The sequence below is a fragment of the Lactuca saligna genome, chromosome 4 (genome assembly GCF_052625555.1).
Source record: "Lactuca saligna cultivar CGN05327 chromosome 4, ASM5262555v1, whole genome shotgun sequence".
Classification (NCBI taxonomy): Eukaryota; Viridiplantae; Streptophyta; class Magnoliopsida; order Asterales; family Asteraceae; genus Lactuca; species Lactuca saligna.
Genome location: NC_136420.1, coordinates 187053627 through 187068926, shown reverse-complemented (window position 1 = coordinate 187068926; position 15300 = coordinate 187053627). Strand labels below are relative to the sequence as shown.

Below are 15300 nucleotides of genomic sequence, written 5' to 3'. Positions count from 1 at the left end.
AAAATCAGTGAAAAGTAAAACCAACAGTCCATATCAGGACTTGTAAGCATACACACATAGTTTCTCATACGGTCAACGACATGGAGAAGGTCAGCAGTGGTGTCGGTTCTTTTTAGAGAAAATTACATGTGTCAGTAGTGAGGAGGTTTTTAGAGAGACATAGAGGGATAGGGTAAGTGACAGTGGAATAGTGGTACGGTGGTGGAGGCTAGAGTTTTTATTGAGAGGCACTGTTTTATCTTATGTCTTTGGTTAGTTCAATGTTATTACTATCTATTGTTGATGGTCTGATGTATGCTTGAAGACTTTGGAATAGTTTGATGCAATTTTTGGTATAGCCCCATAAGAACATTTTCTTCATGGATAGGAGGAGCATATTCCTCTTTTTAGGGACAACATACTTCTTGGTCTGATGTATGGTTGAAGACTTTGGAATATTCTGAAGCTATTGTTGGTATAACCCCATAAGTACATTGCATTTATGGAGGGGTTGATTGAAATTTTTTGAATTAGCCCGATAAGTACATTGTCTTCATTTCTTGTTGTTGTTGTCCTCACATAGTACACCAGTAAAAATAAATGAAAGTATGATGGTATTCCATGCATTCAACCCTTTTCCTTTTGCATTTTTCACAATAATATCACTACCTGACTTCCAAGCCGATGTTTGAAAACCAATGCTTATTTATTCTCAGTAACCAAAATAAAAATCCCAACCAAATCATTGCTTTATGGGCCCCTACAAGACTCCTCATCCTACAAATCCACACTCGAAAACTTAATTTTCTATCCACAACCACTTGTTAAAGCCTTAAAACCTTTACTTTTTGTTTCTTGAACTTAGACAAACCTTTCATTTTTGAATTTCAACCAAAGTAATTATAAAAACTTAAATATCCATTTTTCACATCCAGCTTAAGTAATTATAAAAAGTTGGATATCTTTTTCTGTTGCTCCTACTGGACACTAAAAAAACTCTGTTTATACCATTTTAACTTTTTAATAAATAATTTTCATCTTTTTTCTTCATTTTGAGATAGCACCTACCATTTATAGCTTAAAATTACATCGAAGGGCACAATGTTCGTTAGTCTAGAAGTTTTTTTAACATCAACAACATCACCTAAGCAAATCAAGAAGGGGCCTTATAGAAGGTCAATAGTGGTGCTAGTTCTTTTTAAAGAAAATGATCAAGTATCTCTTGCAACACAACAAGAAAAGAGACTTCACCATTGAGTTTTAACATTTTACAAATTTGCCCTAATTTATCTAATACAACACAAATGAGAAAAGTGATGTTATTATTGATGTTACCATATCATCGAATGTGATGGATACATAAAATGTACGGAAAAATTTAGATGTGAAGCCATGCACGAGTTCCTTTAAATGAGCATTCATTGTGTTTGTATCCAGCTTGTCAAAAAGATCTTCATTACCATTCTACCCTGAGATATTTATGCAATTAATCGCAAAAAGATGATAACGCCCTCCTCATCCCTATCGTTAAAAAATAAAAAATGCCCTATAATGAAGGCTGATACTCACCTGTTCGAAATTGTCGATTGCTTTGAAGACAGTGTCTCAACTTTAACCTCGTTTTGGTATCTTATTAAATCTTTACCAAGAAATTCAAACTGGAAAAACATCAAAAGCCAAAATTAGCTTTTTTTTTTTTTTTTTTTTTTTTCATTTTTAGAATGTTTTTATGCATAAGTTACCTTAAGGATATTTGGAGGCTATGGTTCAACATTTTCTACTTTCAAAGTGCAACAACCAAATGTATCAGCTTCATCATCATCTCGTAAGCATAAATGTGAAATCCATCAAACATGGAATTTAAGGTCTAATGGAATCTTGAATTCCATTTCATCACAGATAGCAATACTACCTTCTCGGTTCTTGCTCCAAGTGCTAATTTATAAATGAGATATGTAGCCATTGCCACTTGTCTCTTTGCCAAATCCATATTTGTAAAATCTTTAGTGTAAGCTTGTCTAATGCCTCGTATGTATCCCTATAATAGTACTGGTAATGGATGAGATATCGATATCAGGAATAGAATGACACTTTTGTAAAATTAATATTGATAAATCAAACACACAGCATCGTTACGACACCAAAAAACTGAAAAGGAATGTTGATAAACAAAGAAGTGGGTGGTTGTGAGCTTATAGCACTTCGATCTAACATTAAATTGAAACCATCTGCAGATTGAAGGCAACAAAAAGTCAGTAGTTGTGAAGGAAACACAACTATTATGAAATATTACATGGAGGACAAAGGTAGAAGAGGGCATCTTAGGGTTTTCTGATTTTCAGAGAGATTAATATGGTGAGTGGTTGAAGGAAATGTTTTGTTGATTCAGATGAGAGCGGATATGCAATATATAGAATGTTGACTGATTCATGTTTTAGAAGAGTTTGTTAGCTTACGACCCGCCCTTAGCTTTGACCTTTTCAATTGATTGACCATATTATTTACTCTGCATTGCGTTGTTGAATATGATGTTTTAAGAGGTGTACATCTTATAATTCAACATTTAAGGTTAAATGCTTATTAATGTGTGTGTGTGTGTGTGTATATATATATATATATATATATATATATATATATCAATCGTTGAGTGACACGTTTATGCTCATAGAATGGAAAACGTTAAGTGTAAATGCCAACCAGGCTTGATTGAGAGTTTTACCGACAATCTCCAATCAAACATTGACACCTAGGATGAACACATGAATAAAAAATAACTAAGGAGAAATGTCATTGTAGCCCCACGATCTTACACGTTATGGTTTAAAAGGTGCCTATTATTATTTTTTGGCTTTTTAAGGGTACAAATTCACATTTTACCTGCTTTTATGTTCATTTTCTAGAAAGTGAGGGGGATCACCTGGTGACCTCCTTCCTAATCACCTAGTTATGTTGTACATGTCATAAAAAATGCCAGCTCATATGTCACCTAATGTATAGTTAAATGAGGTAGGTAGCCCTTCCTCTGGAAGCTACATTCATATGTAGTCACTTTCTTCTTCCCCTTTCTTCTATTTTATTCTAACGTTCCTCGCAAAAAACTTTCCAATTGATTCTTGTTATGGTCGTTTAAATGAATATCGATCTTCATTTTGTTGGTATTATTACGAGGTACCCAATGATCAGGTACTCAGATGGAGCAGAGCAGAGCTTTGAGGATGTTGATTTTGCTTGAATGGACACGAAGGACTTTGTGTTGTTCATTCAAACATTCACAAACGAGACATACGTTAATGCATACTTTTGCATGCCAGATATTGAGTTCCCTTGTGGATTGAGGATAATAGAAACTACAATAGACAACTTGGAGTTGATCGAAGTAGGGTATGCTGGTGGTTGTGTAGATTTTTTATACATGGATCATGTTAGTGTCAATGTCCATCAATAGATTCTTGATGAGAAAGCTGAGGTATACACCGTGAGGAAAAGTTTTCTGGTGTAGGTGAGTAATAGAAGAGTTGCATGCTAAGAAAAAAGTTGGAATTAACCTAGATGAAGTGCAAGTGCAAGGTAATTTGGACGATGACATTGCAAATGTTGATTGCATTCCAATGAACAAGAGCTTGAATGATGTGTTTATTAACAAACTCTACTCCAAGGAGCAGCCAATCTCAGACAGTCCACCTCATGAGGATCCATATGATCAGATGCATGACAACAAGCCAATACTTGAGGAGGTAACAAATTTTAATGAAAATGTTCATTGGAGAAAGCAAAAGCTTGTGTTAGGAATGAGATTTGAAAGTCCTAAACATTTAAAACATATGTTGCGTAATTATGTCGTTGCTAAAGGTTATCAATTTTGCTGCAAAAAGATGACAATAGGAGACTTTTAGTTAAATGTTGTTCATGGCAGTGCAAGTTTTGACTGTGGGCTTCATGGATGAGTGAAGAAAATTCTTTCCAGATTAAGTATCTTATAGATGAGCATAATTGTGCAAGAAATTTCAATCTAGGGTCAATTGTTAACTATACATGGATTGGTAGCCATTTCACAACTTCTTACAAAAACAAAAAATGAGTGTTATGTTACTTTAGAAAGAAGTTAAATAGAATTTTGGAATTGATGTGAGTATGGGACAGAGTAGGAGAGAAAATAAATATGCAATTGAACTAATTGAAGGCACACTAGTTGAGCACTATGCCAAGCTTTGGTCATATGGTAAGGAGAGAAAGAGATCCAATCTAGGTGTAATAGCCCGGATTCCCAGGTATTATTCATTCTTATATTTTTTGTATTTTATGATGAGACTCGGCGAGTTGGAGCTCAAACTCGCCGAGTAGGATCGCGATTTGGATGAGGATTCGCATCTGGACTCGGTGAGTCCACACTGTTTAATGAAACCCTAATTCCCCGGGTTTGGAGCCTATTTAAGGGCACTTATAGCCTCCCATTTGCGGCTACTAGTCCCTTGAGAGAACCCTAAGAGAGCTAATTCGTTTTGGGAGAGAGGAAGTCACTTTTGGGTCTTTGTAGTCCTTGTTTAGCAAGAGGAAGGTGGCAAGAGCCAGGAGGAGGGGAGATTATAGCAGATCCAGAGTCCAGAGACTTCATTTTGAGGTAAGGGTTCGAATCTCCTTCAGTTATGGGGTTAATCTTTAGAGTTAGGGTTTTATACCCCTTTTGGAGAGTGATTATGTGAAGCAAATGGTCCCTCCTCGAGTTTGTGCCTTGGATCTGGACTCAAAGAGGTCCAGAGACCTTAACCAATGGAGCTTTTTGGGTTATTATGGATTCTTTGGACCTATGTGGTTATTTTTGGGACAAAATATCCTTTTGATGCCTTGTGGAGGTTAAACAAGCATCAAGCTTCGAACTTTATGTGACATTCATGCTTGGGAAGGCTAGATCTAGGGTTTGGGAAAGCAGATCTGACCTCAGAAGGTCAATAAAAGTGTGTGCATGGCATGAACTCGCCGAGTTGTTCTTGGGACTCGGCGATTAGGGTTGGGGTTTCACGTAGTATGTTCAGTGAGTGGACTCGCCGGTTTTGGGCATAACCCAGTGAGTCGGGAAGAGTCAATATAGGGTTGAATCAAGCCGTAACTCGCCGAGTTGTTCTTGAGACTCGGCGAGTTGAATCGTGGTTTCCTTGCGATTCAAGCGAGGTGGAAACTCGTCGAGTTAGGGGAGTGCTTGTCGTGCCAAGAAAGATCCGAGGGAGTCAATGAACGCGTTAGACTCGCCGAGTTGCTTTGGTGCACTCGCCGAGTCTGGTCAAAGTTGACCGTTAACCAGATTTGGCCAATGTTGATTTGATAGGGTTAGTCAACCATTTTTTGTAAAAGTGTTAATTAGAGATATATTGTATTATAGGCAGATTCTAGTTCGGGGGATCGAGCACGAGTTATTCCAAGGATTTGCGAGATATCGAGATACACGAGGTGAGTCTTCTCACTATAGTTTACCTTGAGTAGCTAACTATAGTTATGTGATACAGTGCTTGTATGCTATATATATGTTATGTGTTGCACTGCATTATTCTTTGTGATTTATGTTGTGCATGTTTACAAAGTTAGAACCTAAGGGTTCACAGAGTTTGGGTGCACAGACCCACAGAGTTATATCCTCGAGTGGCTAATATGTGTTATATGTGGTATTTTGGGGATCTCACTAAGCTTTGTGCTTACAGTGTTTGGTGTTATTTGTTTCAGGTACTAGTGACGACCGTAGGAAGGCGCCGACTTGATCAGTACACACACACACACGTGATTTTATGTTATGAGATCTTGGGATTTTTGTATGACATGAATTGTATTTCAAACATGGGTGTTTTTATGACTATTAAATGAATTATGTTTTTCTAAAATGCGAAAAAATTGTTTTGAAATTTACGGTGTTACAATTTGGTATCAGAGCCTTGGTTTGAGGGATTCGGGTACACCTTCTGTACTATTTGAACTCAAACAAAGGATTTGGAAAATATTTTCAAAAGAGAACCAAGTTTTCTAAAAGAAGTAAAAGATTTTTAGAGAAACTCAGAGAAGAAACGTGTGTACGATCAGTCAGCGCCCGAACAGTGATTTCCCAAAAATACCCTTATATTATATGTTTATGAGATTGATATGATGTATTCTCTTGCTAAAATAGGCTAGGTATTCCTATTAGGACTAGAGTGCTCTGATTTGTGATGCCTTAGCCTAGGGAGAGGTGAGCTGCTATGAGATGCTTAAGAGTGAATAGGTAGCAGCGAGGCGCTTATGAGAGATCTGTTAGAGAGTGATAGAGTACTTGTAATTTGGGATCCGACGATGAGGATTTGTGGTGTATGCTGAAACGGTGTGGACAATAGTATTGGGCCCGTATTACTGAAAGCACTGGGGCGGTGTACAGTTCAAGTAAGAACCTTCGGTATGAAAAGGATCAAGGAGGGAAGGGTTGTTGAGTGTGAGTATGCTCGAATGGATTCTAATTTATCGTATGTTGTATTTCAGAGGTAGATCATGGTGAGGACACATCTGATGCCAGCGAGCAGTGGGGCTAGTGATGAGGAGATCCGCCAGATCATCCACGAGGAGGTGGCTACGGCCATCAGGGCAGAGATACCAGAGATGTTCGGGTCTATTAAGACCATGCTGATTGAGACTTTTGATGAGCGTTATGATGCTCTTTTTGAGGCTACTGTTGTGGCGGCCACTACAGCTGTTGCTGCTGTGAGGCCATAGGGTGGTGATGCGTTGCCATTTCGGGAATTCAGCAACACGAAACCGCCTGAGTTTGATGGGACCCAGGAATCAGTGGCGGCTATGAGGTGAATTTTAGACATGGACGGGTGTTTCTTCATTTGCTCATATCCTGAGAATTTGAGAGTCCGGTTTGCGCTGAACTAGCTTCGCTTGGGAGCGAAGGATTGGTGGAAGTTTGTGACAGCGTACTTTTCGCCTGCTGAGCTCGCGTCAGTGACCTGGGAGAGGTTTACTGCCATGTTCCGAGATGAGTACGTTCCCCAGGTAGAGAGGGAGCGTTTGGCACAGGAGTTTCTAACCCTCAAGCAGGGTACTGAGTCTATTACGGTGATTACCAGGACATTCCACAAGAGGGCGATGTTCTTCCTTGAGCACGTGTCCACTGAGCAGGCACGCATGAGCCGATATTTGAGTATCTTGAGGCGAGACATTTGGGAGTTCGTGGTGAACTCCTCGTACCGGACATTTACAGAGCTTCAGGAAAATGCCCGGAAGAGGGAGATTGAGCTAGAGACTCAGGCCTGGGAGGAGGCGGAGTCTCAGGGGAGGGATCGGCGACCGGCACAGTTCCAGCCGGCAGCCAAGCGTGCCAAGCCCGCTGATCCCAAATCTGGGAGCCAGAAGGGCCGCACTTGTGGAAAGTGCGGCAAGGGTCATGATGGAGTATGTAGAGCTGGTTCTTGCTAAAAATGTGGCAAGGAGGGGCATATGGCCAAGGACTACCCCAAGAGGGTTGCAATATGTTTTCACTGCAAGCAGACCGGACACTAGAAGGTGGAGTGTCCGCAGTTGCGGGGATCCGCTCAGGGAGCACCTCAGGGATCTTCCCCTGCTACCATCAGAGCTACCGATAGTCGGCCAGTGAAGGCCAAGGCGCTGAGGGAATGAGGGAGAGCCTTTCAGTTGACCACAGAGGAGTTCCGCGCAGCGCCCGATGTCGTGGCTAGTATGTATTCTTTCGTGTATTTATTTTGATGATTGAGATATTATGCTTATATTATGTTATGCGTAGGTACTTTTCTTGTGAATTTTGTAACTGCGTTGGTGTTATTTGACTCAGGTGCGAGTCGGTCCTTTGTATCTTTGGCTTTTAGTCAGCATATTAGTGTTAGTCGCGAGGCACTGAGTCGGCCTCTGAGAGTCTCCATACTTGACGAGAGGGCGATATATGCCACAGAGGTGATCCACAGGTGCATACTCGAGATTTTCGGTGTGGAGTTCCCGATTGATTTGGTTCCTATTGCGATGGGTGATGTTTGTGTCATTGTGGGCAAGGATTAGTTGAGTAGATTCGGTGCGGTTATCGACTGCGAGCGACAAATGGTGACCATACGAGACCCTAGTGGGGGAGTTCTTACGGTGTATGGCAAAGGTACCCGTTCTGGATCAGCGTTTTGTTCGACTGCTAGGGTGAGGTAGTGTCTACAGCAGGGCTGTAAGGGTTTTGTGGCGTACGTGATGGATACACGGGTTGATTCCGAGAGACCGAGGTCAGTGGAGGAGGTTCCGATAGTGCGTGAGTTCCCAGATGTCCTTCCAGAGGAGTTTTCGGGTGTGCCTCCCGTGAGGCAAGTGGAGTTCAGTATCGATTTGATTTCGGGAGCCTTGTCTATTGCCAAGGTGCCTTATCGCGTTGCACCTTCAGAGATGCAGGAGTTATCCTCACAGCTTCAGGAGCTATTGGGAAAGGGGTTTATTCGGCCGAGTTGCTCGCCGTGGGGAGAGCCTATCCTTTTTGTTAAGAAGAAGGATGGTTCGCATCGGATGTGCATTGATTACCGGGAGTTGAACAAGCTGACGGTCAAGAACCGTTACCCGTTGCCGAGGATCGACGATTTGTTAGATCAGTTACAGGGAGCATCTTGGTTCTCCAAGATAGATTTGAGGTCTGGATACCATCAGGTGAGGGTGCGAGATGAGGACATCCAGAAGACAGCATTCAGGACGTGTTATGGGCATTACGAGTTTGTGGTGATGCCTTTCGGGCTCACCAATGCCCTGGCAGTGTTCATGGATCTCATGAACCGAGTGTGCAGGCTGATGCTGGATCAGTCCGTGATTGTATTCATCGATGACATCTTGGTATATTCGAGGTCTAGAGAGCAGCACGAGTAAGATTTGAGGGAGATCCTCGGGGTTTTGTGATCGGAGAGGCTTTATGCCAAATTCTCCAAGTGTGATTTCTGGTTGCGAGAGGTTCAGTTCCTGGGACATCTTGTTAACCAGAAAGGGATATTGGTCGACCCGGCCAAAGTTGAGGCAGTGATGAGATGGGAGGTGCCGAGGTGACCCTCCGAGATCAGGAGTTTTCTAGGGTTGGCTAGTTATTATCGGAGATTTATCAAGGATTTCTCTAAGATCGCAGTGCCACTCACCATATTGACCCGGAAGGGTGTCGCTTTTTCATGGAGCCCCGAGCAACAGGCCTCCTTTGAGATGCTTCGCCAAAGGTTATGCAAGGCCCCGGTGTTAGCCCTCCTGGAGGGAATGGAGGACTTTGTGGTATACTGTGATACATCGATCATGGGGATGGGATCGGTGCTGATGCAGAGGGGGCATTTGATAGCATACACATCGAGGCATCTGAAGCCACATGAGCTAAGGTATCCCACCCATGACTTAGAGTTGGGGGTAGTGGTGTTCGCACTCAAGATTTGGCGTCACTAGTTGTATGGGGTTCGGTGTACGATATACACAGACCATAAGAGCCTGAAATATTTGATGGATCAGCCCAACCTAAATATGAGGCAGAGGAGGTGGTTAGATGTGGTTAAGGACTATGATTGTGAAATCCTGTACCATCCGGGCAAGGCTAATGTGGTAGCCGACGCCCTGAGTCACAGGGCGGAGAGCGCGCCGTTGCGAGGAGTATGTTTGCGTTTGAGCATGATGGCTCAGGTGTTGGACACCATTCGTGGAGCACAGGCTGAGGCCATAAAGTCGGAGAACCAGAAGAAAGAGTGAGTTGTAGGATTAGTATCGGAGTTCGTTACCAATGGTCGGGGACTTCTGACATTTCAGGGGCAGATTTGGGTACCGTTTGTGGGAGGGACTCGTACGATTTTGATGGAGGAAGCTCATCGGTCGAAATTCTCGATTCTTCCTAGGGCCAGTAAGATGTATTTGGATCTGAGGAAGGAGTATTGGTGGCCTTGTATGAAGAGGGATGTTGCGTGGTTTGTTGAGAGGTGCTTAACATGCCGTATGGTTAAGGCCGAGCACTAGAGACCGCATGGTAGGTTGCAGCCGTTCGAGGTTTCCGAATGGAAGTGGGAACAGATTACCATGGATTCTATCACCAAGTTGCCAAGGACTGCGAAGGGAGTCGACGCAATTTGGGTGATTGTGGACAGCTTGACGAAGAGCGCTCACTTCCTTGCTATTAGTGAGAGCTCCTCCGGAGAAAAGTTAGCAGAGATATAGGTAAGGGAAGTGGTATCTTGGCATGGGGTGTTGATCTCGATTGTCTCAGACCGGGATGTACGTTTCACTTCTAGATTCTTAAAGAAGTTTCATGAGGAGCTGGGTACTAGGTTGCATTTTAGTACCACATATCACCCTAGACAGACGGGCAGAGTGAGCGGACGATTCAGACACTCGAGGACATGCTCCGGGCATGTGTATTGGATTTCGGGGGAAGTTGGGATACGTACTTGCCCTTGGCAGAGTTTTCTTACAACAACAGCCATCATTCGCGCATTATTATGCCACCCTTTGAGCTGTTGTATGGGAGGAGGTGTCGGACCCCCGTTTGATGGGGAGAAGTCGGACAACGTATTATGGGCAACACTGAGATCGTACTTCAGACGACAGAGCAGATCCACCAGGTCAGACAGAGGTTATTGACCGCTCAGAGTCGACAGAAGAGTTATGCAGACAGACGTCAGTCCGATCTTGAGTTTCAGGTTGGCGACTTTGTGCTTCTGAAGGTCTCTCCTTGGAAAGGAGTGATTTAATTCAGGAAGAGGGGCAATTTGGGGCCCCGATATATTGGTCCTTTTTGGGTGATCGCGAGGATAGGCAGGGTAGCCTATCGATTGGAATTTCCAGCGGAGTTGGGACAGATTCATGACACTTTCCATGTGTCACAATTGCGGAAGTTTATAGCCGATGAGTCGACACTGGTTCCATTAGAGGATATTCAGGTGGATGCGAGCCTGAATTATGCTGATAGACCAGTGGCAATCAGAGATCGGAAAATCAAGGTTCTGAGGAACACGGAGGTACCCTTGGTTTTGGTTCAGTGGCAGCATCGGAAGGGGTCCGATATGACTTGGGAGCCAGAGCGTGAGACGCGCGAGCAGCATCCGGAGCTATTTGCAGAGCGAGACTTCGAGGGCGGAGTCTAGTTCTAGTGGGGGAGAATTGTAACAGCCCGAATTCCCAGGTATTATTCATTCTTATATTTTTTGTATTTTGTGAGGAGACTAGGCGAGTTGGAAATCAAACTCGCCGAGTAGGATCGCGATTTGGACGAGGATTCACGTCTGGACTCGGCGAGTCCAAGGAGTGGACTCGGCAAGTCCACGCTGTTTAATGAAACCCTGATTCCCCGGGTTTGGAGCCTATTTAAGGGCACTTATAGCCTCCTATTTGCGTCTACTAGTCCCTTGAGAGAACCCTAAGAGAGCTAATTCGTTTTAGGAGAGAGGAAGTCACTTTTGGGCCTTTTTATTCCTTGTTTAGCAAGAGGAAGGTGGCAAGAGCAAGGAGGAGGGGAGATTACAGCAGATCCAGAGTCCAGAGGCTTCATTTTGAGGTAAGGGTTCGAATCTCCTTCAGTTATGGGGTTGATATTTAGAGTTAGGGTTTTATACCCCTTTTGGAGAGTGATTATGTGAAGCAAATGGTCCCTCCTCGAGTTTGTGCCTTGGATCTGGATTCAAAAAGGTCCAGAGACCTTAACCAATGGAGCTTTTGGGTTATTATGGAGTCTTTGGACCTATGTTGTTATTTTTGGGACAAAATATCCTTTTGATGCCTTGTGGGGGTTAAACAAGCATCAAGCTTCGAACTTTACGTGACATTCATGCTTGGGAAGGCTAGATCTAGGGTTTGGGAAAGCAGATCTAACCTCAGAAGGTCAATAAAAGTGTGTGCATGGCATGAACTCGTCGAGTTGTTCTTGGGACTCGGCGATTAGGGTTGGGGTTTCACATAGTATGTTCAGTGAGTAGACTCGCCGGTTTGGGGAATAACCCAGTGAGTCAGGAAGAGTCAATATGGGGTTGAGTCAAGCCGGAACTTGCCGAGTTGTTCTTGAGACTCGGCGAGTTGAATCATGGTTGCCTTACGATTCAAGCGAGGTGGAAACTCGTCGAGTTAGGGGAGTGCTTGTCATGCCATGAAAGATCCGAGGGAGTCAGTGAATGTGTTAGACTCGCCGAGTTGCTTTGGTGCACTCGCCGAGTCCGGTCAAAGTTGACTGTTGACCAGAGTTGACCAATGTTGACTTGATAGGGTTACTCAACCATTTGTTGTAAAAGTGTGAATTAGAGATATATTGTATTATAGGAAGATTATAGTGCGAGGGATCGAGCTCGAGTGATTCCAGGGATTTGCGAGATATCGAGATACACGAGGTGAGTCTTCTCACTATAGTTTACCTTGAGTAGGTAACTAGAGTTATGTGATACAGTGCTTGTATGCTATATATATATATATATATATATATATATATATATATATATATATATATATGTTATGTGTTGCGCTGCATTATTCTTTGTGATTTATGTTGTGCATGTTTACAGAGTTAGAACCTGAGGGTTCATAGAGTTTGGGTGCACGGGCCCACAGAGTTATAGCCTCAAATGGCTAATATGTGTTATATGTGGTATTTTGGGGAACTCACTAAGCTTTGTGCTTACAGTGTTTGGTGTTATTTGTTTCAGGTACTAGTGACGACTGTGGAAAGGCGTCGGCTTGATCAGTACACACACACGGGATTTTATGTTATGAGATCTTGGGATTTTTGTATGACTTGAATTGTATTTCAAACATGGGTGTTTTTATGACTATTAAATGAATTATGTTTTTCTAAAATGCGAAAAAATTGTTTTGAAATTTACGGTGTTACACTAGGATCAATTGTTAAAATGGATTTCAACTGTATGCCTGATGAGAAGACATATTCTAGTAAGTCTTATATATGTTTTGAGGGGCTGAAGCAAGGTTGGAAAGGCGGTTGTAGAAGACTAATAAACCTGAATGGTTGTTTCTTAAAGGGGTTATGTAGTAGAGAGTTGATATGCATCGTAGGAAGGGATACTAACAATCATATTTTACCAATATCATGGGCAGTTGTTTGTTTGGAAAACAAAGAAAATTGGAAATGGTTTTGGTAGAATTTTAAAGATGACTTACAAATGACAAATGTTTTTCGTTTTACCTTGATGTCTGATCAATATAAGGTATGTCACTTACTATACAACTTAATCTAATTTCTTAATGAATTTTTATTATCATAACAGATGATCTTAAATAGTGTAGGGGCTGTTAGAGGTTGTCAAGGAGGTATTGCCTACTGTTGAACACAAACAATGTGCAAGGAATATGTTTGACAACTTTAGGAAAATATTCAGTGGTTTACATTCAGTGCTAGAAAACAGCCTTTTACGACACGCAATGCGTGTCGTAAAACGCTCAGACAACGCACAAATGCTCGTCAAGGAAGGCCCTGTCATAATGAGAGACGATACGCTTTTGCGCGTCGTCTGCAGACGAAGTACATTTACCACGCACATTTATGACACACAATGTGTATCATTAAAACCGTTGTCAAGAAAGGCCATGTCATAAGTGAAGATGACACATATTTTTGCGTATCATAAATTTAAATGTTTAAAAAATATATATTTATATATTTATTAATTTTTAAATTAAATTTGCATTTAAGGTGTCATAATAGAAATAAAATACCATATACAAAAAATAAAATCCATTGCATAAATTTTAATGTCATACAATTCTATTTTTTACAATATATAAATTTGCATTCATCTAATCTACTTTGTGTTTCATACTAACAATTGAAATGAAGAATACAACACTTGCATTTGCAGCATCTTATCTCTTACAGCATAAGCTTTCTATTCCTCTTCTAACTCCAGAGCTAAACGCTTTCATCAACCCTATACACACAACAAGAAACAAATAAGTAACTATAAGAAGTTAGATAACGACAAATCCAACTTCTCAAAATTATCACAATGATAAATAAAAAAAGGCACCAAAGGTCTCCCGTTTGGCATTTGGAATATCCCTAATTACAACAGTAAAAAATGTACCTTACGACAGCATCATCAAGACTCTCGGCATTCGGAACATCTAAATTAAGGTAAAAGGTTTCTGCTAATGCCAATCTAATGATAAGTGAAGCAAGCACCTGAGATCAAGTGAAAATGGATTTTTGAAATTCCTTCAATCCAAAATAGTGAAATACAATGGGAATGGGAAATTAGACATGATCGAACACCTTTTGATCTGCAGTGCACCTTCTTCGAATTTCAAGCTCTAGCAACCTGAACTTACAATCAACCATAAACATTAGGGTTGGATACTGTTATAAGACAAGTTCAAGCACTATGTGCAGGCAGATGGAAAGATGCAATTCGGTTTGAACTCGTATGTGATGGCAGTTCAAGTCAAAGTTCTATACAACTTGGTCAAGATGGAGAGACTGATTCTGGTGGTTTAAGAACTCCAGGGTTAAGGATTCTTTACTTGTTGGAATGTGAGAAGAACAATGCCACATCAGATGTAGGTTCTTGTACTTTCGTTAAGATTGAACCAGGGTTAGACTTGCGGATAAAGTGTCTACATAGTTCATTTGTCGTTGACCCTTTGACTAACAAGGTGGCAGATTTTTCAATTGACCAGAGATGTATTGGTGTTGAGAAATTGCTGCTAAAAGCTATATGTTGTAATAAGTATACTCATCTAGTAGAAATTTATAAAGATTTAGAGCAAAATAGGCATATTGGTCGAGCTGTTGGTGATGTCCTTCACTCCCCAATTGATCCACCTATTGATGAGTACAAAAAGGTCAATTAAAATGAAACCCTTTGTCCTCTTTTTTTTTCTCATTGATAACATTCTTGTGATTCTATTTTTTTTCACCTTTTGTCATTTTCATCTGTAATTCGTGTAACCAGAATTAGATACTTCATTTCAGGTTATATTTTGATTCTTGAAGTTGATAAGTTGATTATTCTCATTTGTTTCTGTGAACCATCAAACGAGGAAGACAACCAGTTCAATGTCAGGTCCAATTTTAAAAACATTGAATAAATGTTGCAGTCAACACAGATATGGGCTGATTATTAACTTTGTAAACTGCAATCTTATTGCTAATCAGAATACACTTTAGGTTGATGCATATAACTCAAAGAATTTATTTCATTTTATAACTGATTTAAACATAGAAAAGATTCTTACATGCTAGTCTTTGTGATGAAGTTTTCATGAATGGTGATGTTGTTTTTGCTAGAAAGGTATCCTTCAGTCACATATTTTTAGATAGGGGTAGTTTAGGAAATCATCAAGTAAAGAGAATCAGGGACATTATGGTCATTT

At 41.2% G+C, this 15300-nt stretch overlaps 1 protein-coding gene across 1 annotated transcript; it reads left to right on the top strand.

The window, feature by feature from the left end:
• The first annotated feature begins 13091 nt into the window (after nucleotides 1-13091).
• Nucleotides 13092-14778, top strand: LOC145040386 (mediator of RNA polymerase II transcription subunit 14-like). The gene is made up of 3 exons (XM_078988325.1): nucleotides 13092-13136; nucleotides 13197-13239; nucleotides 14318-14778. Exons 1-3 carry the CDS (start codon nucleotides 13092-13094, stop codon nucleotides 14776-14778), a joined length of 549 nt encoding a protein of 182 aa, XP_078844451.1.
• Nucleotides 14779-15300: the final 522 nt, after the last annotated feature.